General features: G+C 48.1%; 1 protein-coding gene across 1 annotated transcript in view; it reads right to left on the bottom strand.

The window, feature by feature from the left end:
- The window catches only part of LOC144158184 (potassium channel subfamily T member 1-like), a 500,316-nt gene that overhangs the window by 12,731 nt on the left and 461,024 nt on the right, over nt 1–26,561 (bottom strand). The window contains exon 13 of the mRNA XM_077688878.1: nt 22,414–22,522. Within this exon, the coding sequence (XP_077545004.1) occupies nt 22,414–22,522 (109 nt within the window). The remainder of the gene's footprint in view (nt 1–22,413; nt 22,523–26,561) is intronic.

The raw sequence follows: 26,561 nt of genomic DNA, 5'->3' as shown, positions 1-26,561 counted from the left end.
AGAAGGCACTTGAGCATGAGTACAGAAAAAATAAGCATGACGGAAAAGAGCGCAGTAGAAAACATTCTTACTGAGAACAGAAACACCTGCGACTGGAAAAAAGCTCTTCGATAGCGTGTTGAAATGTCATGTTTCTTGGGCCGGAATAGGCCCCGCACGTCGTTTTCAACGAAAAGTCATAAAACTTTCATAAACTGCTAAAGTATGAGTAGAGAAAAAATAAAATGAAAGAAAAAAAAAAACTAACCAGAAAGGAAAACTGTAAGAAACCTCATTGACAACGGAAAAGCGTGCGACTGGAAAAAAGCTTTTTGTGGTGTGTTGTTAACCTGTCAGGATTTTTTTTTGTGTGGATGTTGTTTGACACTCGTTGTTCTGCCGCTTCAAGGCGTGCCCTTGGTCTTTTCTGTTTTTACCAAGGCTGTTTTGCCATTTGCGATTTTGTCGCTGAACGAAGCAATATGAAGAACTTCACAGTAGATATTGGGCAATGTCTGTGGCAATTCTACATTATACTTTTTAGCCGCGCCTTGTGCGCTAAGCCTCCTACATAAAATTGGAGTGGGGTAAAAAAAATTGCAATAACACAAGAAAAAATCTGAAGACCCGAGGGTTAGAGGACCTCGGACAATCCTGAAACATTTAGAAAAGTCATCAAAGGCTTTGCCCCCAACACCGCGTCAGCGTGATTCCGCCACGGTCCAAGAAAGTGAATCAGTTCTAAGGCGTTCCCCCGGGGCAGTTGCACAAGTGTGCTTTTTGCTGTTTCGTGTTGTGTAGTACACTGCAGGTGCCCTCCCTCTTATTTAGTGTCTTTTACCTCATTATTTCCCATTTTCTTTTTTCGCCTGACTATATTCACCCCCATTTGATGTCGCAAACCTCACCGTAGTGTGGCAAACCTCTTTAGTATTCATTAACCCATTCACACTCTATATATATTCTACCCATTTCTCACGCATCATTACGACCCCCTGTCCAAGAGTACCCGTTCAAGCGAGTTTCTCGATCTGACTCCTCATCGGTGTGTGATGCTTTGTAATTCTGTATAATAAATCATAGCAAACTCCCTCGCATATTGGTTTCTCTGTGTAGGAGCACTTAACATTGGGAGCCGTCAAATTTATGTCAATCGTGAGTGTTCTATTATCGGTACTTCTGGAAGCATGGATAGCACTTCAGCATAGTGTAGAGCAGTGTATAGATTCTTGCTGTAACAGCGTGAGAAACGACAGTATTGAGATCATTGGCGATCTTACTCCGTGAAGGTGGTCTACCGGCGAAGCTGTAATGGTGACTCCACAGAAAGGCAGTACTTAACATCACATTTTATGTGTTTTTTTTTTTCAAGCCACAGCGTCCTCGCCGTCTCGACGCCATGTCTTGCGCTTGGTGCCGTGACCTCATTCTGCTTTCTGGACCCGACAGTGACGGTGACATTCGGCGGTATACGGGCGCGCTCTCGTTCCTCGCACCGCCGCGGCGGTGACGCGTCGGCAGTGGTCGCGTTCCCGCCGCTGCTTATGACAGAGGCAGCTGTGAAACGTGGTCGCTCACGGCAGTACGCGAACCAAGCAGAAGCAAGGGAAAGCAAAATCGCCGCACGGCGAGCAAAGAGCCGGGCGCTCGCTGTAGTTAAAAGCACCACCAGCCGACGCCACCGCACCCTCCCAGGTGACAAGATTACACACCTGGCATATTGTATCGTTGTGATGAAGAAGATGTCTCAACATTAGTTGATGTAAATCACGACAGTTCTATCATTCGACATACAGGATCAAATAGCTTGAAATAATATGTAACGCTTTCGCATTCCCGCTACTGAACAGTCTTACGCGTACCTCTTGCTTTGCAGCGAAGCTGTTAGCCTCTCGTCGGTTGCGGTTTTTCGTGGGTCTCCGGGTGCACAAAAGAAGGTAAACGCGCCATCGCGTTTACCTGACAGGGGGCACGCATTATGCTAATTCTTGTTACATTCTGGCACAGTGCCGGGCTAGCGCTGTGGATAGCGGCTGGAGCTCTTGCGACCTGGATTCAAATCCCACACAAACCGATATGTCTTTTAATTTACTAATTTTCTCTTTACGGCGGCGGAAATTCTGTTATAATTTGGGTGACGACGGTGACAACTACGGTCAATTTTCAATTTTAGCGCTTGGCGACAAATCTACGGCTTCGCCTTAACATCTGAGTTTTAAATGCCCGCGCACGCAGTGAGATTTTAATTTTGTTGTCCCAGTGCGGGGAATGGTTTTAAAGCTCTCTCCACCCCTTTTAAAGCCCTTCACTCGCTTCTTAGAAATACACTTCCCATCTGCCTATTTCTACCACATTCCAGAACGCACTCCCCGGTAGGGTCAAGCGGCAGCCGGCGAAGTATGTAGAATTGCGAACAATTTGTAATTTTTGTTTGCTTCAGGGTGCCGGCATTTCTACCAGCACGTCCCCGGTCTCTTCCCGGGCTATGGGAGGTCCAATACCTGTTTGCAGAAACCCCACCGAAAATTTTTTTGAAGCCGATTTAGACCACGCACGTGTTGCATTCTATACAGTGATAAGCGCAAAAAAAAAACCGTCGTGTTTAGTACCACACTTTGAAGCTAAAAATAAAGTAGTGTGAACGATTTTATATTATGCATTACTTTGTACATGGTTTTTCTTCGCAGCGTTCCTTCTGATGGAGGCGAAAAGCGAAAATACCCATGTGTTTGAGATTTCAGCGCTCGTTAAAGATCCCCAGGTTGACAAAATTAGTCCGGAGGCCTCCACTACGGTGCGCCTGATCGCCCGTGAAGCGTCTGCACGTTAAACCTTATAATCATATATTCGCAGCGTTCCAGTTACGCTGGTAACGCAAAAATACATTTCGGAAGCACTCAGAGAGGCACCTGAGACTGCTTGCAATGCGAAAGCGTCACATTTTATTTCGCGCAATGCGATGATGAAAATATTGTAACTCTATATAATCATTACGTGACGTCTAGAGTCCACCGCAGTAGACTGAGCACCGATGAAATCATTGCCACTGTATTCAATCATTACGTGCCGTCGAGACTAGATTGCAGTGGACACAGTACCGACGAAAGTATTTTGTTCTCTTAGTATTAAATGGTAATCGTGACCATTTTCTCTTCGCGTTGTTTTCTACGTCTCTCCGGTAAATAATGTGAGACTTGGCCAATCACCCTAGAATTAGACCTACATATACGCTATTAGTGTAAACGTAATGGTATTACCGTAAGCTTGTGTAAGTAGCATGCACATATTACTCCTGTGGGTCTCAGTACGTGGCTGAAACACATTGTCACGGTAAAATGCAAAGAAAACGTATTTACTTGGCAATGAAGACCTACAGACAGCCCTCAAGATGATGGTCAGAAAGAGCAGGAAGAACCACCGCGCTGGCATCTTCTTAACCTTCTCCTCTACTAGTCCCCAACGTTCCGATAGTCGGTACATACCCGAGCGGGGGCACTGACCTGCGTAATTACCCCTTCCACCGTGAATACATCGTCCCGATGCATCGTCCAAAAAGCCGCACGGCATACACAGCAGTTCAATGTGAAGTCGAGCGGGTGTAGTATGGATTCATTCTTGCGACGTGAACGACGTCGGACTGTGTCGTGGTACGAGCAACGCACAGTTACCTCAGGAAGGACTTCTTACCTGACGTGCCCTGTCTGACGCAGACCCTTGTAGGGACAGAAGTTGCAACGCATCAATTTTTCAGTGACCTCTTCGGCGAACAGGCACCCAGACGAGTCCTCCTGGTGCTTGTGTATGTAACTTGTCTGTGCCGCGCATTGTACCGCCGGGCATCGTTTGCTTGTTGATACCTAATGTGCTGCCTCACTAGTCGTCTTGTGGCTTCTTCGCGCTGTGCCATTACTGTGGCGTCGGTAATGGCGAGAGGGCATTCGTCAGGCGGAAGCACTAGGCTGCGCTAACCACAGGCTTCTGCGAAATGAAGAAGTTTTCTCTCTCTATCGGCCTTTTCCTTCCGGTCGCTGCTGCTGTGCGTGTCGAGCAGTTCACGCCGAAACTCCAGCCATCGCGTTAGTTACCCCGTCGTGATTTTCAGACCACGTTCTAGCTGAATTTTCGATTGAAAAGTAAATATTCCGCAGCTTGCGTTCATCATTCCAGTTGTTGAAAGTATCTACGCGCTCGAAATGTTCCAGCCAGGCTTCGACGTCGTCCAAGGTGTCGCCGTGGGATGACCGCGGCGTGCGCTGCGAGTGGACGACCAGCGGTGAGAAGGCTCCGCTGCACTGGTTGGTTTGGCTAGCCGTCGTTGACATTACGCTAGGTGGTGTCACGAGCAGCCCTAATTCCGTCTGCAGACCTCGAAGGCGGCCACTTGAATTGTGCACAGGAGTTGTGTCCAGATGAATACTGTGATGATCAATACGTTCACACGGATCGAAGTGCAGCGGATTACCCCGCACCTCCACCACAATATATTTCGGAACCTCAGGTGACAACGCATTAACTAGCCCGGCTTTTTTTGTCAGCTGCGACCACGGCAACTACTTAACGGTGAACTGTTGCGGCGCATAGATGTCCGCTCTTGCGTGCTGCAGGGCTGCACCATCACACCGTTGTTTGCGTAGTTTTTAAAGCCTCTGCATACTAAAGTGATGCCAGCAAGGGGCTTCGTGCTTCAGGCTTGTGAGGTACGCATCCTGGCTTATGCAGGTGATGTAGCCATTTTGATAGCGACAGAGAAATTGTCTGAAACGCTCTGAGTATAGCACACCGTGATATGAACGCGAGTGTCATAAACAAGGACAAGTGACTGGGTGTGTCGCACGGCGCGTGGAACGAGCCTCCCGAGCTCCTCGACAGCGTCAAGTGGAACACTTCTCCTGCAAAGCCCCTAGGTGCTCCATTGGTCACGTACTGTGAGAACACGAATTTCTTCCGTGAAAAGGCGCAGTAAGTGCGTGTTAAGGTTCAGGGACGGGCCGGGTTCCACTTGTCAATTTTCGCGCAGGAAACAGGGTGTAACGTGTTTTTGTGCAAGAATCATACAAGAAAAAGTTACCAAACAACAATGCAGTTCTGAGAAAAAATGTTCCAATGGAAAACATGGTCACCAAAATTAGAGGGCGCTGCATTCGAACAGTTCGCCCAATGGCTTTCATTGCAAAAAGTATGCGTTTCTAAGGCCCTCGGATGATGACTAGCCAAACGTTCCAGGACTTTAGTTGGTAGAATGGCCGCCACCGGCGCATGGTATTTTTTGTCTTCTGAAGTTTAGTACAAGCAAATGCTCTGAACACCCGCTAAATAGCCCGATAACGAACGTCATTGGTTGAACTGCGCAAGGTGTACGTAAATAAGAGCAAGTTTACTTTAGTGAGCTCTTATGAAAATACACATGGCTGCGATGTCAAGTTGTGGAGTTTCACTATATGTGCCGGTGATGAATTTGTCTTAAGAATGCTTCCACGAGCGCAAGAAAAAAAATTAGAAAGGAAACCTTCAAAAGCAAACCTTTATGAAAGGAAACCTGAAAGACCACTTCCAATTACCGCTGTTCCATTCTCTTTTAAAGGGGTCCTGAAATACCTTCCGCCGATGCGTGGATGTACATGTAACCAAATAAAGCAATGTATTAGCAATCTCCTCCCGCAAGAATTTTGTTGAAGCGATGAGTATTAGCTGAGAAATCGTAAATAAAAAACCGCGCATTATCGTCGCGCCGCGTTTCCTCCTCCTTTCAACTTACTCTTCGCTGTTGACGGCGAGCGAGCCTTCCCTCCCATGATGCTGCGCTCCTCGGCGGTGACGTACTTCCGCTATTGCGCTGCTCACACAGCCGTCTGCTACGGGCGAGCTCTGTTGACACCATGAATCCCGCACTCCGCTCAAGGCTGGAAAAGCGAACGAAAAATCTGGCCCCATGTGTGCGGCGGCCTGGCCTTGCCCTTTCGCGGTGTACGTTGCTGCAGAACTTTGCTATCGGCGGCACGCGACTCTTTATCGGCGGCGAACTCGCAGCCGCACGGGGAGGATCCTGCGCTCGCTCCCTTGGATGCACAGCGCACTGTTTATCCAAAAAGCGCCGTATAAGATGTGGCCCCGCTGGTGCCGGGTCTTATTTTGCGGCGGTGGTAATTCCTGGCGGCGGCATGTGAAAAAGACATTTTAAACCGATACAGAAGCCGTGCACAAAACGCCAGTTCAGCTTGGGGCGACGCGTGGTGGAGAGCGGCAATGTTGGCAAAACATGCTCCGCCGCGGCTCTGAGCTTTCTAGCGCTGGAACGAGCACCATTTCTTTGACAATATCAAACATCGGTTGCCCTGGCAACAAGGCACAAACCGCTCTAGAAGTCAGTTACGGTTGCGTGATCCCGGTTCAGCTTGGGGCCCCACCTCGCGGCATATGGGCACTGCAGGCATACTACTCACTCCCATTTGGAAGTGCGAGATGCGTTTGGCATTACAGGAGGCGATGGTGTGTGTGTTGTGGACGTCTTTGTTTCGCGATTAAATGCGACGTTGTGCTTCTGCGGGTGAATAGTGCTTCCCATGGTCTGGATTATCTTTCTCGAGCGGCGTACGACTCAACCTCGCATGGGGTATGTGCAGTGTGCGTAGCTAAAAGCCATCTCGGCTTGTGCGCCAGAGTTAAGTGACTTGCTGTTCGTCCCCGCAAACCGCGCGCGAGGTGAGTGCCGAAGGTGAGTGAGGAGGAGGCAACCCATCGTCTGTCAATCGCGGTTCGGACTTGCAACGCATGTTGTGACGTTGTGTTCGTTCGAAACGCATCTCTGGATTGTTTGTAAGTTGAATAAAATGTATGCGCCAAACCCGGGCATTCGGCTCAGTGCGTTCTCTGCGATTGCAAGAAAGAAGTGCCACGGTGCTTCAACGCTTTCTTTATGGAACGTACTCAAGTAAGAGAATATTCATGTCGTGTTATGGTCCTGTTCCATTCAATACAAACGGTTAAGCGTTTGTTTACACTTGTTTCGTTTGTCGTAAAATGTCCAAGCACTCCGGCACTCCGCTGGCAGATCAGCCGGCGAGCCGACGCTGAGCAGACGACTCATCTCTTTGCCGGAAGTGCGTGAGAAAGTCGCCCAATAGCAGGATGTCTAGCTCATGACGAACATCTGGGAATCGATGATGTAGACATGTGAAGATGGCGGCGTCCAAAAACACGAAGGAAAGGGTGAGAAAAAAGCGACAAACTTTGCAACAAAAGTGTGAGCTTTCCGCTGTGCGTAAAAGAGTAATACTTGGCACAGATGATGTTGACGACCCAATCCAACGATTGCGCTAGTCGATTTAGGGTGCTCAAAACGCCTTTCAGGGCCCCTTTAAGCAACACATCTGCGCCGGAATACATGCGTTTAAACCATGTACTCCTATCTACAAGATGTTTCTGATGCCTGGCTGTACAGTTTGCACTGCGTCCATGACAATGGCTATTTACCGAGCCAATGACGTCAAAGTGCATTTAATTGACCTTAATAACAAAGTCTGCGCTATTCTTGTGTACTTGGGGGACTACCATGCTCGTGCTTTGCCCGCGGCAGCGTGTATCCGCAATACTTAAAAAGGAAAAAAAACAGTAGTCCTCGTGCTTTCAAACGCTTAGACAGTGGAGTACAGCAAGTGACATCGCTGAAATACGGTTCTTTTGAAAGTTACGGAAGGCTTCGTGCGAGTCGGTGATGACGGTTAGCCGTTCTTGGGTATCTCGTACTGTGGTGGGGGCAAGCGCGACTCCGACTCTCCTCCGCGAAGTCGGTGTCATCTGTATTGGCCGTTGCTGAGCACGAGTCATCTCCTTTGCTGTTTGTCACATTAATCGCGTGCGCCCACTTGGTTCCTGCCGGGTACCTCGCAGCGTCGACATATCTCGTCGAACTCTCCTTGCTGTAGGCTTTTCTCAAGGCCTTGACCCTGGCTCCCCTTCGCCCCTGGTGTAAACTAGGTGCATGTTGCGTAGGACGTTTGCGACCATGATGTATTCCGTCAAGGCATGGGGGATGCGTCATTTTTGGTTTTGGGGTCCTTTGCGCGGCTCGTAACCGAGGCGGTGCAGGGTAGCTCGGCCGGTCTGGGTAAGCTTGAGTCGCTCTATTCGGCTCACTTTTATGTGCCTCAGTGAGTTTCTGCCACGTGTTGTGGATACGTAACCAAAAAAACCTTCTCTGTCGAGGTATTGGCTGGTAGTCCCAGTGCTAATTTGTAGGTTCGCTGAATTAAAATGTGGAGTTTCTTTATTTCAGCAATTTTTAACCCCAAGTAAGGGGTGTCGTAGGTGATTCCGCTAATTACCAGGGCCTCCAGCATTCTGATTGTGTCCTCTTTTCTCAACCCGTGTTTTTTTGCTTGTTAGTCGTTTGCTTAGGTGGATTATCTGGGTAACAGTGTTTTATAGTTTTTGCAGGGTGGTGGCTCCTGCCCCATCTTTTTGAAAACAAACTATTTCCGCACGTCACAGAGCTGTACAGGATACACCCGGTGCTCCTCAGCTACGAGTGCAACTTCTGCCCTGGGACGCCCAACACCTTGTACCACATGGTGTGGGAGTGTAAAGGCGTCACGGAACTACCAGAAATCATCGCACCGACACCGGAGAAGTGGCAGGTCCTGCTGTCAAGCGATGTCCTGGAAAACAAGCGTGGCCTGGTGACCAGGGCCATTAGAGCTGCCGCTGGCCATGGCATCACGGACTAGGGACGTAAAAAACCCTGGATGACCGACACCCATCCCACGCTCCTTTCTTCCTATTCAATGGGAGCAATAAAAGTTTTGCCTCCTCCTCTTCCGCTGCCACTTTGAGATGTATTTTGTTTTGCTGTCACAATGTGCCATTTTCGAAGATGACACACAGTGCCTGTCATTAGGGTGTAACTTCCGTTCATGTGAAAGTGAATTTAAACTATTTTAGATAGTAGTCGTGTCCTGCATTGATCACATGTTTTTGGCACTGCAGCGTAAAGTACCAAACGTGCGACAGAGAGAGAGAGAGAGAGAGAGAGAGAGAGAGAGAGAGAGAGAGAGAGAGAGAGGGAGGGAGGGAGGGAGGGAGGGAGGGAGAGGGAGAGGGAGAGGGAGAGGGAGAGAGAAAGACCTCTTACAAATATCCGCCCAGTGCAAAACTTTTTCAACAGGCACCTGACCATCAAAGTGAGTGCTGCGCTCGCCTACAATTTGCCTTGCCACTCGGCTGCGGACGTTTGCACTAGTTGTAGCTGTGGTCAGTCGGTAACGGACTCCAGTGTTAGCTCTTGCGTGTTTTTTAAAGTATGCAGAACGGGATCAAGCCGTGATTATGCAGAAAACAGCAAGAGGCGGAAAAAGCGAAAAGTGTATCCTCAGGTAGGTCTGTCGCTGCTAGAGGCTAATGTCATAGGGTTGTAGTGGGAATATTTTAAGGGTAGTTTTTTTTTCTTTCACAAATTGCACTTAACGAAAGAACAAAGGAAACCAGGATCATAGGAAAAAGTCCCTAGGAATATTTAATTGGCATGACCGGCGTGCTTAAGCAAGGTGCTGCGAGCAATGAGGAGTCACAGCCGTGATGTGCTTGCACTGGTGGTGCGCGCGCAGTAAGTAAAAAAGGTCCTATTTGATGCACCAGCCGACAAAGCGTGATTTTTGTCGGCGCACTTAGCGCGCTCCCCATATCGACCACCTGGCGCTACGATCCGCCTGCAGTCTAGCAATTATTGCGGCTCAAGTTTCCTGCGTCCCGTGTTTGCACAACGCTCGAAGAGGGCCGAGTGCCAAGTGCACTAGGGACCTAAGCAAAGTATTGGTGCGTTGAGATGAACATAAACTCAGCCGCGCTCCCTTTTTGGGCGGTGCGTCACTTACTCCGGAACAATAGCCATTCAGAACGCTTTAAAATAAAGGCAAATCAATTATGTTTATAATGATTATGATGGTGATGACGACGACGATAGCGATGATGACGATGATGGTGTCTTTAATGGCTACAGCGTCTACAAAGAAAAGACAGGACGAAAAATTCAAGGTTATTCCGCCTACAGAGTTTCATACTAATATACACCAGAGGGAAATCCGGCCCCACTGTCTAAGGGAGCCCACACTTCAGCGAGCATTCCGTCATGTACCGGGATGGCACGTTCCACTTGTCCTTGGCATGGCTCATGAACAGGCTAGAAAGTTGGCTCTGGCTGCAAAAAACCGACAATATTACTCTAGAAGGTTCATCGATATTGCTTTGTTTTTATAAAATTGAATCTCCAAAAAGAGTATTTTGTCATTGATTACATAGAAGCTTCATGGACGATGAACAAGAAAAAATGCTACCCTTTTTTGTTGATTTTGCCTCCCAGACAAAAAATAAGCCGTATGGCTAGCTGAGCCAAGTAGGCGAGGAACATCGCTAGCGGCAATGGCGCCGCCCACGGCGGCCGGCGACTGCAGCGACCGATTTCCCCCTGGTATATATCAGTATGAAACTCTATGATTCCGCCCTGTGCAGTGGGTTGGCCAGCGAACCTGTAAATGTGGTTATACGCAGATGCGAAAAGTATTGGGAGTGAACACGCTGAAGACGATAGAAATGTAGTCGCAAGACGCTGCGCGACTTTTACTCAACAGGACGTATCAGTGAAGAGCAGCGACGTCGTGGGCATTCCGCCGTGTCTGCTGGAGAACAGGACTCGCGTGAGCAGGGTGACCCGGAGAAGCGATTACACATTCCGCAGCTAAATCCGAAGTCTATAGCCAGAAAGTATCACTTGAATCTCGCGCACTTGCGTCTCTTCACCACGTCTTCCGCTTCGGGACACAAGTTAGCCGTCTGGACTGCATTCTTGTAGGCTAAGCGCGAGGCAGACACAGGACGCGACAAGAGATGAGACGAGGACGAGCGACAAGAGATGAGACGAGGACGAGCGCTCGTCCTCGTCTCATCTCTTGTCTCGTCCTGTGTCTGCCTCGCGCCTAGCCTACAAGAAAGCATCACCAACAAGCCCCAATTTACACTCTCGTCTGGCCTGCCTTTTACACCCGGCCTCCGTAGCATGATCATCAGCATGGTGCTTTTTCGCCACCCGCCGCTGTTTCCGTCGTTGCTCCTCGTACGCACGATGCACTTCGGGTGACCTAACAGCACTTGTCCTGGCTATACCAGCGCCTATTCAACACTAGCCAACAAGGTTCTTGCGGCAATCCCGCAGAGGCTTGATGGGCATCGGCCATTGCTTTCTCCGATGCAGCCAAATGCATCATCGCGGCGCATGCCGAACGCCTGGTGATGGATGGTGTTATGACTCACTGGCACCATGTTTGCGCGGGTCAGTCACCCGCCGGTCGACCTCCCCACCGCTTGTCGATGGAAACGAAAGGAGGCCGACAACGCGGCGGCGGCCACTGATTGACAGCGGCTTTTGAGCGGTGTTGAGTGTTAAGGGATTAAGGAGCCGCCGCTCTTCCCCCGGCCTAAGCAACTGAACGCGTGTGCGCGTGAAAGCCCAGACGGCGACGACCGGACAATGGGACCCAGTGGCGGCGGCAGCACAGCGAAGAAGGCAGTGGCAATGGTCAAGCCATTAACCCTTCCCGGAGTGATTCCACGAACCTTGTTAGCTCCCTGGGAAGTACGTGCGAGAACCCCACCGTGGGAACGCAGCGCGCGGCGGACACCAAAAAGATACGAGGCGCTCGCGCGTCTTCCGTTCTTCCCCTCTACTACAGGCTCCTGACGAGTGGCAAGGGTGTGTGTGTGGGTGTGCCGTGCATCTGCCGACATACCTGAAAGGCGTGTCCCTACCCGAGGGCGGTGCTTCACAGCGAGGAACTTACACATCACCATTGGTCCGCATAGTTTTGTATGGGGATCCCCAACCTAGGGAACTAGGGATCGGGGGTCAACAAAAAGGGCGTGCTGCGGCCCGCCAAGATCTGTCTTCTGTCTTCATCTCGACAACTCACTGTAAAAATGTAAATAAACCCGTTGAGTTTGCTCTAAGCTCTCCCCTAGTCCTGGCTCGACGAAGCGAAGGCGACCGGCCCCGCTACCAGCAGACTGCGGTCGCTACAACTCGCCACACTCGCAACAATGGTACGGAACCTGGAAACGAGGCCGGCTTTTACAGGCATAGCGCTGGAAGTTCTAGCCCATGGGCAAGAAAATCATACGGTATGTTAGCCGTAAACAGCTTCGCCGTAATAACCCGGTTGGTACGCGGCCTGCCTAGTTGGACCTCCCGGTTTTTTCAGCCACGTAGCTGCCGAGGAAAAACGGTAGATTAAGGAAAACTTCTTTAATTGTGCAGTAAACGGGGGGCCGGCGTTTTAGCGAGGCACGGAGACCTGACATGAACCTCGATAGGAGAACCTGAATGAAAATAAGTTGTTCGCACTGACCGGCTCGGTAACTTCGGGAATCATAACCAGGAAAATATTGATTCACACCGTAAAGACGTTGGGGATGCAGACCAAAACACCGCAGAGGCTTGACGCATGGCTCGCTGAAAGTTGGCCTTGCGGACGAAAAATTCTTCTTGGCCCTTTAGTCTGCTGAATACTTTTAAGGCGAACTATAATTAGTTAGTTCACGGTGAAGACGTTACATAATTCCCATCTGCTGTTTATACATGACCGTCTACGGAGGGAGTATGGTTACAGAAAACGGCTTTAACTTGTTTTATCGACACTATCCCCAAACTATCCCGACCATTGGCCGCGAAAACGACTCCATCGTTGCGCCGAATTAAATTTACTTATTATATTTAACAAGTTCACAGTGAAGTTGTAAATATTGTGGATTTCCCGTCTGCTGCCAATACACGGGCTTTTACGGGAGGGAAACGGACCGCCCCATGTTTGCCCGCTGCCCTTACAAAAATGGTTATTGAGATTGAATTGAAAGTCAATTGACTTTACTCAGTACATTGTGTTGACAGTCAATTGACTTTGAATAGAAATTTTGTATTGAGTTCTCGTTGAAAATTGGCCGCCGCGTTTCAATTGAAACTCAACGCTGAGTTTCAATTGAAAGTCTATTGACTATAGTCAACATGTCTGTTGAATTTCAATTGACTTTCTGTTGAGTCTCAATACACTTTTCCTGTTGAGTTCCTGTTGTGACGTGTCAATTGAAAGTCTATTGAGAAAAGTCTGTTGAGTTCCAGTTGAGTCTGTGTTGACTCTCTATTCATTCTCCTGTTGAGTTCCTGTTGAGAAATGTCAAATGAAAACCTACTGAGCATATTCAAGACAGCCCGTTTGATTTCCTGTTAGTTTTTTGTCAAGTTATTTCAACAATTGCATAGTAAAGTTCAGTTAACTGTACTAATATATACTAAGTCTGCTTCAATATTGCAAAAACATTCTAAAAACTGTCGTCAAGGTGTCCAATGAGCAGGCGAAATAGTGAGGTGTTGCATGGCAAAGCTTGCTTTATTGCTCACGAAAGCATCACGGGAGGGCTGGAGCCTCGCAGGGTCCACTTGCCTACTTGACTGTGTAGCCTGCAAAATACAAGAAACAGACTTGTTTGTTTGCACCAGTCAAGTACGAAATGATGATTGCATCCCTTCTCATTAAGCATGCTGGTTTAAGTACCTGGCTATTTTAAAAGTTACCTGGCTTGTATGTTTGGAAAGCAGGGAGATAGCAGTTCAACAAGTGTATAAGCTTTCCTCAGATTTTAATGCCGTAAGCCAAGCTAGCCGCATCAATTAATTCTACAATTGGTAGGGAGTGGAATGCCTTTAGTTGAATGCCTTCCGCATTAAGGCGCCTGAAATCTACAGGAACGACTATGTTTCAAGGCGGCAGGGAGCCAAAAAATCACCCGCATGGGTCCGTAATCGTGTCTTCCACATCTTTCAGGCCCAAAAGAAATCCAAATAGGCCTATAAAGACTGGTAGAGCCACTACCTGACAGGAGAAACCCCAAACCTGTGCAAAAGCATACCTGTCAACCTGTGGATTTTGTTTTTTGAAATTTTAATGCTTGAAATCTCGTAAAACAAAATTAGAAAATTGTCAACTTGCATGAACTTGTTTACAAAACAAGCCTTGATTAAAAAAAACTAGGATCAGATGGTACTGTAATCTAAAGTTACTACATCAGGCAATCATCGCAAATGGCTTTATGAATGGATGAGCACATAATACTTTGTGCTTACCGACTAGTGGAAAAAAATACATGAACCATGATGGAAAAAAAACGTGGCAAAAAGAACGTGACAGGAAAAATACATAACTTGAATTTCGCAGTCTTTTACACTCTTGTAACGCTGAAGTATGGCGTGTGCCTTGCAGTACGTTTACGAAACAAGTAACACTAAGCAGCAGCTTAAAGGGATCATATGAGACATGGGTATATCCACATTTTTGCCTTCATCATAACAATGTCAGAGGGGTATACCAGTATAACAAGGCCGTCTAATGCCAGTTTACACACAAGGAGAACACGAAACAGTTTTGTTTGGTGAGGGGAAAAACATCAGTTTCTGTAAATGAGAAATAATTTAAAAGCTTGTATCCCTTTGCTTGGCGAGATTTTCTATACACTAGCAGCACTAAAACAGTATAGTGATACCATGCCGACCAATCATTTGGGTAATTCCTAGAGGCAGAACATCTGTCAAAACAGATTGACTAAGCCCTCGCGCAATGCCGGTGTAGCATCAGTCAGTGGCACGTCTGATGCCACATTCAGCCAAAATGTTATTCAGTGATTTTGCTATTACTCACACCACATTCAGCCCAACTTATTCAAAACTGCTCCGAGAAAGGCAGTCAGCAGGTTGTGATTAGAAGCAATGGCAAATTTCAATTTACGCTAGCAAGTCGAGCAAGTGCTTAAGTCAAAACTGGTATTCATCAGTTTGAAAGTTTGACGCCTGTGCATGTTCTAGCGCAAGCTGCCTAGCACCTGTGACAAAAATTGGCAAATGAGAAATTCACGGAAAGATACATGGAGAGAATTGGCACTTAGTGGTAAAAGACTAATATATGACAACAGTGTGCAGTCTGTTTCCAACTACTACTAACGCAGCAGGTTTTTTTCTGCATTGGTTTTAAAGCCAAAGTGTCTGCTTGCCTTTAGGGTGCCGAGGTAACACATCAGACTTGTGTAAAGATGTTTTGGGTTTAAACCCTACCTTCTGCGGATACATAGTCTCTATTTTCCAAAAGCAATCAATGAATTTGTTATATTCTTGGGCATTATTTTTTTAGCTGGGATGAAGTACGGTTTAGGCCACATTTGTCACTGCTCTGCACTCAGGGAACGCTCTTTCTCCAAGCAATCGTTCAAATTAATACTCAAATATATTGCTGGCTGCCAGCACTTTAGCTTGCAAGTATATTTTACCGCCATGTCTCCTAACTGGTTGAACACACTATCCTGTTTGTGACTGGTAGATCTGCCTCTCAGCCTAGCGCTGTCAGGTGTCCTTGCATGGCACAGTATTCGAGCGTTTGTTATTGATCCGACAGGCACTTGTTCGATTCAACCTCTTTCATTTTTTTTTTCATTTTCGTTAACTTCGTTCGTCAAACATTTTATTTATTCATCATGGTGTTCTTTCTTTTTTTATGACACTTCGTACTAGGTAATTCATGGCTGCTGCTCCGTTCTGTAGCGGCACTGCATCTGGGATTTTATTCATTTGTCAATTGCCTTCAAAGGTTTTGTTAGATCTTTAGCTTAAGATACATACAAATATAGAACACGCGAAAGCAATACAGCAGCGCGGAAGACAATAAAACACTGATTGATGTCAAAATGTTGTGTGCCGGTACAATAGCCTCCCCCTTCAATTTGTTACACTTACGTACAGTATTTTTGCAAGGCTGAAGTGAAATCATACCCTTTAGGTCGATCTGGAGACGGCGGGAATAAAAACACTGTTCATATACCGACAAATAACCAAGTCGTGAGTATCGCCATTCAGGAAGGTCTGCACAACATTTGTCATGATGAAATGTACAGTGTGCGTCAGGCTTGTCTAGGGCAAGCGAGCGCACGGCTCCGGAGCGTGCTGGCGACATCTGCTGATAACTGCTGGGTTAGAGATAGCTTGCCATTGCGCGTGCGCGGATCTCGGACAGGGTCGGGCCGGTCGTCATTTCGCATGGGCCACTGTTATTTGCAGACGCCACCACCCACGAGGGGCACTGGTCTTCCCCAGTGCCAGCCATGAGCGGTGACAGGCCAGATAGACGCGCCGTTTGACGCGCTTATCGCAGGCAGTTACGTAATCGCATAAAGCAACGAGCGCCAATCTTCTGCATCTCAAGCGCACCAAACGGAAAGCACGCAACAAGAATTCACTGCAGGGATTTCGGTCGAACCTGTTGTGCGATTACGTAAGTCCCTGGGGTGATAATGCACCGCGTCAAATTACGCACTGATCTCCGGCGTCACAGCTCACGGCTGGCACGAAGAAAAGAAGCACCCGTTGCGGGTGGTGGTGTCTCCAAATTTTAGAGGCCAAAGCTGAACGACGACCGGCCAGGGCCTGTCCGAGATCCACGCACGCGCAATGGCAAGCTATCTCTAACCCAGCAGCTATCAGCAGATGTCGCCAGCATGCTCCGAAGCCGCGTGCTCGCTTGCCCTTGACAAGCCTGACGCGCACTGCACAGGAGCGCTCGGAAAGAATGAACTTACCTTATAACAACGTCGCTCCCAGCGGGGCTCCCAGCGTGGTGAAATTGACGGATTCCAAAGCGTGGCTAACAGGGATGGTAACACCTCACTTCGCAAGCTTCTTCACCGTACGATCACAGCGCACAAACACAACACGACACACAAAGGATGTTCACCGGCGGTAGAAGAGCGCATAAGATGGCTTTTCCTTCAATAAATTCGATGTATCGCCAGCTGCACTGCAATGTCTGACCTTCGATGCTGGTTGAAAAGATTCACACACGGCACATAAATCGCCAACAACACGAGGAAAGCTATAAATTTGCACAGAACAGCGAGAACGACCGCACGACCGCACCACGCCGGACCCCGCACATCCGGGATTGCGACCAAGCGACATTGGCTTGGTTTCAAATCGGTTTGCGATGGCTATGCCACAGCTACGCATTCTTGTGAAAACTGAGCGTGAAAACATTGACACGAGATATCAAAAAAACCTACGGCGGCTTGTGAGTCCTATGTTAATATTTACAATAATTTTTTATAGAATTATTACCAACCCCTCTAGCAGCAGTAATAATATTATATTGCAGATAACCGAACTCCGCCGAGGTCGCAATGTTGGCTGTCAGCGCCACTGGCGGCAGTGGCAACGCCGCGTACTAGACATTCGTGACAGCGCGGTCACTTCAGCTTAGCGTGGGAGGGTGCCAGAGGAACCAAAAGAACTGGTTATCGCCGGGTGTGGAGGTGGATGGCGCGTCTTTTGTGTCCGGGCGCCCGCTTCGGCGAACTGCAGCAGGAGAGAGGACGGAAGAATTCTGGAAAGTCCAATCTTTGAAAACAGCTTCAAAGTTCTTGATCTGCTTGCGGGCGCAAGATATTTGCTAGGCGCTTGTGTTTGAGAAACGTAGTCCGCGGACGTGTTGACATCGTTAGCGAGAGAGCGGTTCGGAGTGTAACAAGCGGCACGCCAGCCCACTAATTTGTTCGGTTTCTCTCTTTTTTTTTTTTTTTTTGTAGTGGCGTGAAGCAGTGTCAGGCTCGTTCTTTCTTTTTGTGACCCTGTGCAGTAAAGATGAGTTGTTAATCAGCGCTTCAGTTTGTCTTTCTTCATTGTTTTCTTCGTTTGTTCGTTCGTTCAGTTCGTGTGAGCGGCGGCGCCTTGGACTGGCGTACGGAGTTCTTTTGCAGTGAAAGAACTGTTTTCACCTGTTTTAATAGAGCGTAGATGCGCGTTTGCTCCTTGTGGAATTCTCTGCATTCCACATTGCTGTTCTACTGTTGTTATCATAGACAGTTCACGGTATCCTCAAGGAAAGTTATGTATGACGGGGAATAGAACTCGCGTCCTTGGGCTCAGACCACGGCGGGGTGCGCGAGTGATAACTGGAGTAATGAAGTTCACGAGTGAACGACGATGAGGCCAAGCCTGCGTTCGCTTGTTTTAAAAGTTCGCTGTGTACAAAAATTTAATTGTTCTTTTTTCGAAGTTTAGGCATTTACACCAAAGTTTTGCTGTTTTTTTTCTGAGTATTTATAGGCACAATTTCGTCACTGGAATATTCTTGTGCGTTTGGGTTTGTGAGATAAGTATTCATTTCTGCAAAACAGCGCTGTTAGTATCGTGCCTCCACAGAAAAACACTGAATCATCGCACTAGGATGCGATGTCACATATGCTTTTTGTAGATGTAGCAGATTGAATCGCGTTTTAAATGTACCTCCTCCCCACCTACCTTCCCGGAACACAAGGTATCACAGCATTGTATGTGTGAAAAGAGGTAGGGGGAGTGACGACTTTTTTTTGTCCCCAGAACTGGGACCCGAGATGTGTAGCCTCCCCCCCCCCCCCGCCTTTCCGTTTTTTCCCGGCGAGATATGCATGCTTCATGATTCCGCTCCAACTTTCCCGGAAGACTGACTTCGAATATGTCCACTGCCGCTAAAGCGGAAGCTTAGCAGCAGTAGTGGAGATTGCTCACTCATTATGTCAATGCGTGCTAAGGTATAAAGAAGAAAATGCGCTGCTATAGCAAGGAAACGATTCCGCGGGAGTCACGTGCCAGAAGAGATGAGTCACTAGAGTTTTGTCAATGTTTATTTCCATTGTTTTGTGCAAAGCATGTTGCGGCAGTATTTGAGGAAATGCAGTCAAAAATTGTCCAATATAATTGATTTCCCCACTTAGCAGGTATAATTATTATTTGGGCGAAGATGCTGCCAGGCGTTGCGCTGCTGAGCACGAGGTCGCGGGTTCTATTCCCGGCCGCGGCGGCCGCTTTTCTGATGGAGGCGAAAAGCAAAAACGCCCGTGTGTGCGAGATTTCGGCGCACGTTAAAGATCCCCAGGTGGTCAAAATTAATCCGGAGCCCTCCACTACGGCGCGCCTCATCGTCTGCGTTGCGTCGGCGCGTTAAACCCTACAATCAATCAATCAATCGAAGATGCTGCTGGTAAAGGCTACTGGCCTAAGGAGTTTTATCAGCTTTGAAAATTAAGCTCGAAACATAAAACATGGACAAAAAAGAAGGACACTGGTATATATTTAAACAACGTAGCACCAACTAGCTCGACTCTCAATTTTACTTGATTTTTGTCAGTAGAAACTCTATTGAGTTTCAATTAAACGAAGTCATTTGATATTCTGTTGAGTTTTGTCCATTGAAACCTTGTTGACTTTTTATTGACTGCACTCAATAGAAATGTCAATGTATAATAAAAAAACATAAAAGTAACCTAGTAGTCTTAATTCAGCAGACACAGTGGGCAGCGCTGAAAAAAATAGCCCTTCAAAGTGTATGTTTCAGCCTGATGAGTTTTGTCAATTGGTTCTCCAAAGAGTTTCAATAGACTGGTGTCAATTGCTTTTGTATTGCGTTTGCTCAATACAAATCCTTCTGAGTTTCTACTGACACATCTCAATAGCCAATTGAGTTTGAATTAAGTTTCTGTTGATTCAATTAAAACTCAACAGGAAAAGAATTGAAACTCAAAATCCATTTTTGTAAGGGTGGAATAAAACTCTGGTGCTTCTAAGCTTCATTCAGCTAATTAACAAAGAAGTATGCTGATCCGGCCATTACAGACAAATGAGTTTTGTTTCGTGTGCTCATTGGACTGCGCCCTGGTAAACCCATATCGTCGCTAGAGCTTCCGCTACTCCATCTTCACAAAAAAAAAGGGCTGATGATGTTTTCATATCATCTGAAGCTTTAATATTCTGAAGCCTTAAAAGCGGAAACGCTTGTTTGTCGATATTTTTGCGCAGGTTAAAAATCCCCTGCAGGTGGTGAAAATGCATCCGGAGCCCTCCACTACAGCGCGCCTCACAGCCCAGGTGTTGCTTCGGTGCGTTAAACCCCGTAACCATTAAATTCCAACCCAAATCAAGGTCATTCAGCCATTCAGCCATGCGAATGTGGATGACCAGCAGAGCTGTAAAGCCATTGTCACCTATAATAACGGCGGTCATACTGGCTTCATCTTCGCGTGATATCACTGATCGGCGTACCCGCAATTGTAGACACATTCTTCGAAAATGTCAAATCTACGCACGTACGCCGCTGGGCGATCATTTTGTACCGGATCGGTGTGGCATCGCAAGCCAAACATCTCGGCCATAAAACACGTAAACCACTCCCTTTTCGGTTGTCCCGACACACCCCCACTGAAATCACCGACAACGACCACAGGGGAAGTGTCATCGCAAGTAACCCACGGTCTGAGGACAGCCTGAGGGCACCCAAACACTTCTATATGGTTTTGAATTGGATGCCATAATGTCCAATTGAACGCCAGGGGCGCTTTGGTTCCGTCCCCGCGTTCTAGAAGGGCTTTATCCTCTTGCCGCTTGAGATTATTTGCTTTCGCGATCTGTTTCCGCCTTGTGATTTCACATGGCTTCTATCTGCCTCCACCACGTTGCCCTACCGCTCGTTCGCTATGCCAAATTAAAGCACGTGCTTCAGAACGCCTCACGATATGGAGAGCGCCGTGATTTAAACTCACGTGGAGCCTGAGTTGCTCTGATGTGAGGACACCGAAAAGTGTACGTAAACAATAGAGCTTCTCCTGTAAAAAAAAAAAAAAAAACATCTTCATCGGAACTGGAGCCCTGGACTGTTACGTGGGAAGCGAATACTCTATACAAATCGAGCAGGGCTTTTGTATGGATGGGCAATGCTCACAGCGCCTGTAAACTGTTTGGGCCATTTGTTCGCATTACGTTTAGGAGCCCGTCTGAAACACTAAAATTTTCTTCCTGTGTAAACCCGGGCGAAAATTAGAAGCACTGCTGGGTGGTACGCTTTTACATACACTACACACTTTCAAAGGGCAAGTGTGCAAGGATTGATGAGTGCAAATCCTCTGCGGAAGTGGGCCGGCAGACAAGAGTCGGGAGGAGGAGGTGATGGAGAGAGGGGGGTGAAGTGAGTTCAGTTCGTCTCGCAACCAAAACTGTCACTCAACCGGAATCGCACTCCTAGCGCAGACGCCGCACTATCAATCGTAATGATGACACATTAATTACGAAGTGCGTTATCTTCTCGTTGTGATTGTAAAATATGGACGGGAAACGTGGACTTAAAGCAAGGTTTTGTCAGCCCTCAGTAAAGTAGCAGAGCTCTGCAGGTCCGACATCGTTTAATCGTTGCCTTAGCCAACGCACGTATTAGCAATTAAAAGTTCACACAAAAATGCTGCTAGAAGTGTTGCTTCGACACTGAGCCTATGAACTCAGACTCTTACGAAATGAGGCAGCAAAAGAATGTCATAACTACGTCAGGGGAAGGTGCAGCCCGCGCAGCAAAATCACACACTAGGTACTCCACTGTTGGAAGACTCAAGGAGGACGCAGCGCCCAGCCGCTGTGTTTGAAGGGCACCAAAATGGAACCCGCACAAGTGCGACTCCTCGCACTTGTATGCCGCGAGCTACACTCCATCTAGACCTCTTTCAGACATTCCCGCCGCCACAGTCTGGCGTTACTGGGATGCTGACGTCGAATTATTTTCTTCTTAATGTAGCATCTACCTGGAGTTTATATGCCTTTTAACTTAAAAATCAAAAACAGTTCTCTGACAGTGCCATATGCTCTTTTTGATACCACTGGAACTGGAGGTCCTAGGGGTTTTATAGCTTACAGCACACTAAATACCCACGAGGATGGAAGGACAAAGCAACCACTGCGGCGTTATTTCTTTGGCCTTTCTTCTTCGTTGGTTTTCGCTATTTCATTGAATCGCCAGGTAGGAATGGAGCACGAACGCGTCGAAATAAGTCTTGAACAGCACAGTCTCGAGATTCTGTTCTACATATGGTAAACAAACGGAGCGGTTTATTTGTAACTAGAAACGGCGTGCTTGAGAATGGCACCTTTGTTTTAAAAGCATCAAAAAAGTTTTTAATGAATCAAGGAAGTTATTTCCGCAATTTTTTTTGTGTGTTTGCTTTAGTCCGACACAACTAGGTCTTAGGGTGTTGCTTACAAAAACCGCCCATAAAATTTAAACACACGAACACACATGTGCACCACGCACGCAAACACACGCGCAGGCACCCGCGTGCACGCATAGCAAAAAAACCCGCAACAACCCCAACAAAAGGCCGTTATTGATTGTTCTACGTTTAGTCAGCGCGGGTGAAACTCGAGGTCTTCGTAATAGCCAGCTATTGGCCGCTAGCACCTAGAAGATTGCAGCACGCGCAGCGTCTGGTTTCTCTAATATCGGCCTCATCCTCCAAGATTAGCTGGCCACGCCTGACGTTGCGCGCAAGCGTATGCGTTGCTGCACTCACTGTCCGCGTGACGTGTGCAGTAGGAGCGTGACCAGGGTGGAGGCACCGGGACAGAGGCAGTTGTTGGCCAGCAGGGCGTACTTGAACTCGTCCTCGCACACCACATGTTCTGAAAGCAGCCACCGGGAACCACACAGTCAATACGCAACGGCGCACATGAAAACCATGTTGCGAAATGCGGGTCTCGTCGGACAATGCCATCGCCGTGAGCGCGGCCCGGCACAACCGCGCTGCCTTCAAACACGGGAATATTTCTGCATTGTTGCGAAGTATAGTGCCAGGCTACTCTGATTGCAAATACGTCCAATGTGCGCCGTGCCAGTAATGAGGGAACAATAAGTAACGCTAGGTTTAGTGAAGGGAGAGCAAATGTTTCCATGCTGCGTTGGAACTTTTACAGTTACGCACCACGATCACCGCGTCAATTCTCCGAAAGCGACATCCTCATCCATGGCATTTTCTTCGGGTGCTCCATTCCGCCGCCTTACTTAGCCCAAAACAAGAATTGAACCCGGGACTGGAGATTTTACATGGCTAACAGCACACAGTTTCATTTACTCGTGCATCTCGCAGAAAAATATATTTTATGTTTGGGTTATAGAACTGGAAGTGTATTCGTTCAGCAACTTAAAAAAAAAAAAAAAAGGTGCGCAACAAGGCTGGGAAAGCTTGATTTCGAAGACGGAAGTAAGTTACAAACGTAGTCATGAAGAAGCAAGAAACAACGTCTGGTGGTCAAAAAAAAAAACGTGGCGCAAAAATACCTTCTACATTTCGTCGAAATCAGGAAAGGATCGGAGAGCTGGTGCAACGCGCTTCTGAGGAACGCTTTCATCCCAAACTCGCTAATTAACTTTCCGGCATCAATATTCAAAACCAAGCTGCAATCACATGAAGCCTGTCTTACGCCCGGGTGCTTCCCTTTTATAAAGTTAAGCAATGCCGCTTCGGCCACGATGTGTCGCCCACTTAATCTTGGCCTCGGAGCGAAATTAAATGAGCGCCCGCAGGCGGGCCGCTTGTGCGTAGCACTCCAATCTTACTGCCCCAAGCAGGCGATGCGCACTTTTTGCTACACAGTTTGCCCCACTGCCGCTGTATCGCTGCATGGCTCTTCGAAGCTACCACTGACCGCAACTACAGATGTCTCCGCCACGACCGAACTTTTATAAAGGCGGCACAGCGTACAGCTGAGTGCCGTCTTTCTTTACATCATTTTTTTGGATGGTGCGAACCACAACTCTTCCATCTTGCAATATAACTCTCCTTACACCACAAAGCGGACCCGCGCACACTTTGAGAAAGAAGACTAGTTTTAGCGTATGAAGTTTTTCATAAAATAATTTGTTAATTAGCCCCGTTTAGTCCTTACGCAACATTTTGCATGAGCGTGATCCTGGTGGTTGTCTGCAAGGAAAAGCTTGTTTATGAGTTCTGTTTACTTAATACAGTAAACGCTCGTTAATTCGAACTGGAAGGGAACCATAAAATTGTTCGAATGAAGCGGAGTTCAAAATAGCGGGCGGGCGCTAGAATGAATGGTAATCGCGCCACGCAGCGCGGGCAGAATACAAAAAACCCACCTCTGGACTTGTTTTCGCGAATTAGGCACTACTACATGCTTGTGGCGGGTGATTTCGTAAATAACGTTTCGTAAATAATAATGGCATGCGCCGTAGCACTGGCGCTGGTGGCGCGGCGCCCTCTGTAGAAGCGAAATAAGCTGCTGCAGGAGCGTAGCGCGCGCGCCACGCTGTTGTTTTTCTGTTTCCTTGTTTTGCATCTCTAGTAAATTTGGTTTGGTTTGGATTTGCAACACACTGTAATCACTCTGGGCCGACTTCTTCTGCGAGGAGCGATGGAAACCAGGGGATCATAGTTCGAATGAACCGTTCTGGATACAGACGCGTTCGAATTATCGGGGTTTTTCCCTCGTTGAAATGTACAGGGCTGTGCGGGACAACGGGGGTTAGTTCGAATTAACCGGAGGTTTGAATTAACAGAGTTCGAATTAACGAGCTTTTACTGCAACGCCTAGTTGTTGCCACAGTGCCGCGTTTCTATTGACGTCAGTTCCTCGCAGTAAAAAAGCGCCCGTCCATAGCTTGCAGTGACACTAGGGCTAATTTGCCAAAGTGCTATTCGGGCACGTATGGTGCAGTTTAACCAAAATAATTTTATTATTTGACTGTTTTGCGGAAGTCCAGAACCCGAGTTTTTATATAATGGGCGGCACAAGACAAAACACTTCGGGCTGTTCGCGGCCGCCGCACCAATGGTCGTAATGACGTCCAGCCGGTTTGCAATGTACGTGTTTCATGCTATCTCAGAACTTACAATTTAGATATTCATTCGTTATTTTGCTAACACCCACTTTTTACTGAGAAGCTGTAAATATCTATGCGAAACATCTGTAGGTAGTAAGCTGGGCCTTTGCAGGAACCAGGGCGCATGCGCGAGAAAAACAAACGATTTGAAGCGGAGCAAAACGAGTATGCCTGGGTCAATCACCTCGGAGTAACACGTGCTGGCGACGTACATACATACACTCCTTCAGAGTAGACGTTATGCAACAGGCCGACCCCCCCCCCTTTCCCCCACTTAGACGAGTGTTAAATGGCTACGACATAAGTCCGTACCGAATGGGCCTACCGTATGATCGTCCACGATTCCAAACATCAGTTAGGTAAAGTTTGTATTTACACTGTGGGTTAAACCGCGGTGTTTTACTGCAAAGCAGTTTATGTCTGCCCCCCCTTCCCCTCCCCACTTTTCATTCCGGTGTCATCGATTTACTCGGTGCCGCTGCGCGAGGCTACTTCTCACCACCGCTGACGCCTCTTTCACAACTATTTTCCCCTTCGCCTCCACCGATGACCTTTTGGCAAGTTGCGCAGTCAGCAGCTAACGGCGGTAGTGCGGTTATCTGATGATTGCGAAAAATAAACAGCAGCACGGATGGGCGTGAAAAATGCACAGACGATTACTACTCTCCCTAATATGAAATTTGTTCGCAGCGTGAGCTGCAGTTTTCTCGGTCACGGCGCATTTCTGCTGCGTCGCATAAAGTGTTCGCGTGATAAGCGAACGCACGGCTTCGCTGATCACACGGCATGCGTGCGCTACTCTGCTGCGCGGTGGCGTGCGCTACTCTGCTGCAACCTCGCAGTGCGCCGCCGCCGCCGCCGGCCAGCATGTTGCAAATCGTATTTTAACCTCTCGCGCAAATGTCACGTGGAGCGGATTAGCCCCGCACAAGGGAGCAGCGAGCATTTGTTGCATATCGTGTTTGAACCTCCCGCGCAAACGTCACGTGGTTTGGATTTGCGGAGAATGGAACAGCATCTGGGGAAAATGTCCGGGGGAGGGCGCTCCTTGGTGGCGACGCATGAGACGTGTGAGGGAAAGACAGCGAGAGTGATAACACCGTAGCCGCACGTGCCGCACTCCACCTCACCCTTCGCTAGACGCTCCTCTCCGTTTTCTTTCTTTTGTCGCTGCTGCGTTCGCTCACTCGGTTACGCGGACAAACAGACGCCACTCTCGCGAAGCCAGTTAATGGCTGCCAAAGGGCTGCCCCCTAAAATGACCGAAACCCGCTGTCGCCCTTTCCGCCTAAATTCTACTTCGCCAAATAGCTGCGAATCCCTCCCGGAAGAAGAGACACTTCCCCAGTTGGAACGCCGGCTTGAGCCCGTATTTCTTTTTAGATGCGGAGCATCTTATAGTCTGGGCATGTCCCGCGTCGGCGTCCGCACTCACACTGCGCATGCGCAACTCTCCTCCTTCCCTCTCTCCCACAGCTGCGCGATACTCCCGCCACTTCTTCTCTCGTACCAGCTACGTGCACTTCGCTTTCGCTTCTCCCGCGTTCTCACTTCTGCTTTCGCGGCGCATGCGCGGCGCTTGCGCATCTCTCCTCCTCTCGTCTCCTCTCCTGCAACCTTGAATGTAAATCGGGTAGCGGGCTGCGCGCGTTCAGTTCAGCGCTTGCTGCGGTTGACTCCACTTCACTCCGTTCTTCCGATGAAGTGTGATGGAAGCAACAGTCCCGTCAGTTAGTGGGTCCCCCAAATTCGACTACGAACACAATTGAAACACAACGGAACCCCGAGATGTTCCGCATCTACTCAGCGTTCCCTTCGGGA

Source organism: Haemaphysalis longicornis, unplaced genomic scaffold (assembly GCF_048455015.1).
Source record: "Haemaphysalis longicornis isolate Haplotype H1 unplaced genomic scaffold, Haemaphysalis longicornis Haplotype H1 scaffold_1, whole genome shotgun sequence".
Taxonomy (NCBI): Eukaryota; Metazoa; Arthropoda; class Arachnida; order Ixodida; family Ixodidae; genus Haemaphysalis; species Haemaphysalis longicornis.
Note: the sequence above shows the minus strand (reverse complement) of the source record. Positions and strands in the feature narration are given on the sequence as shown.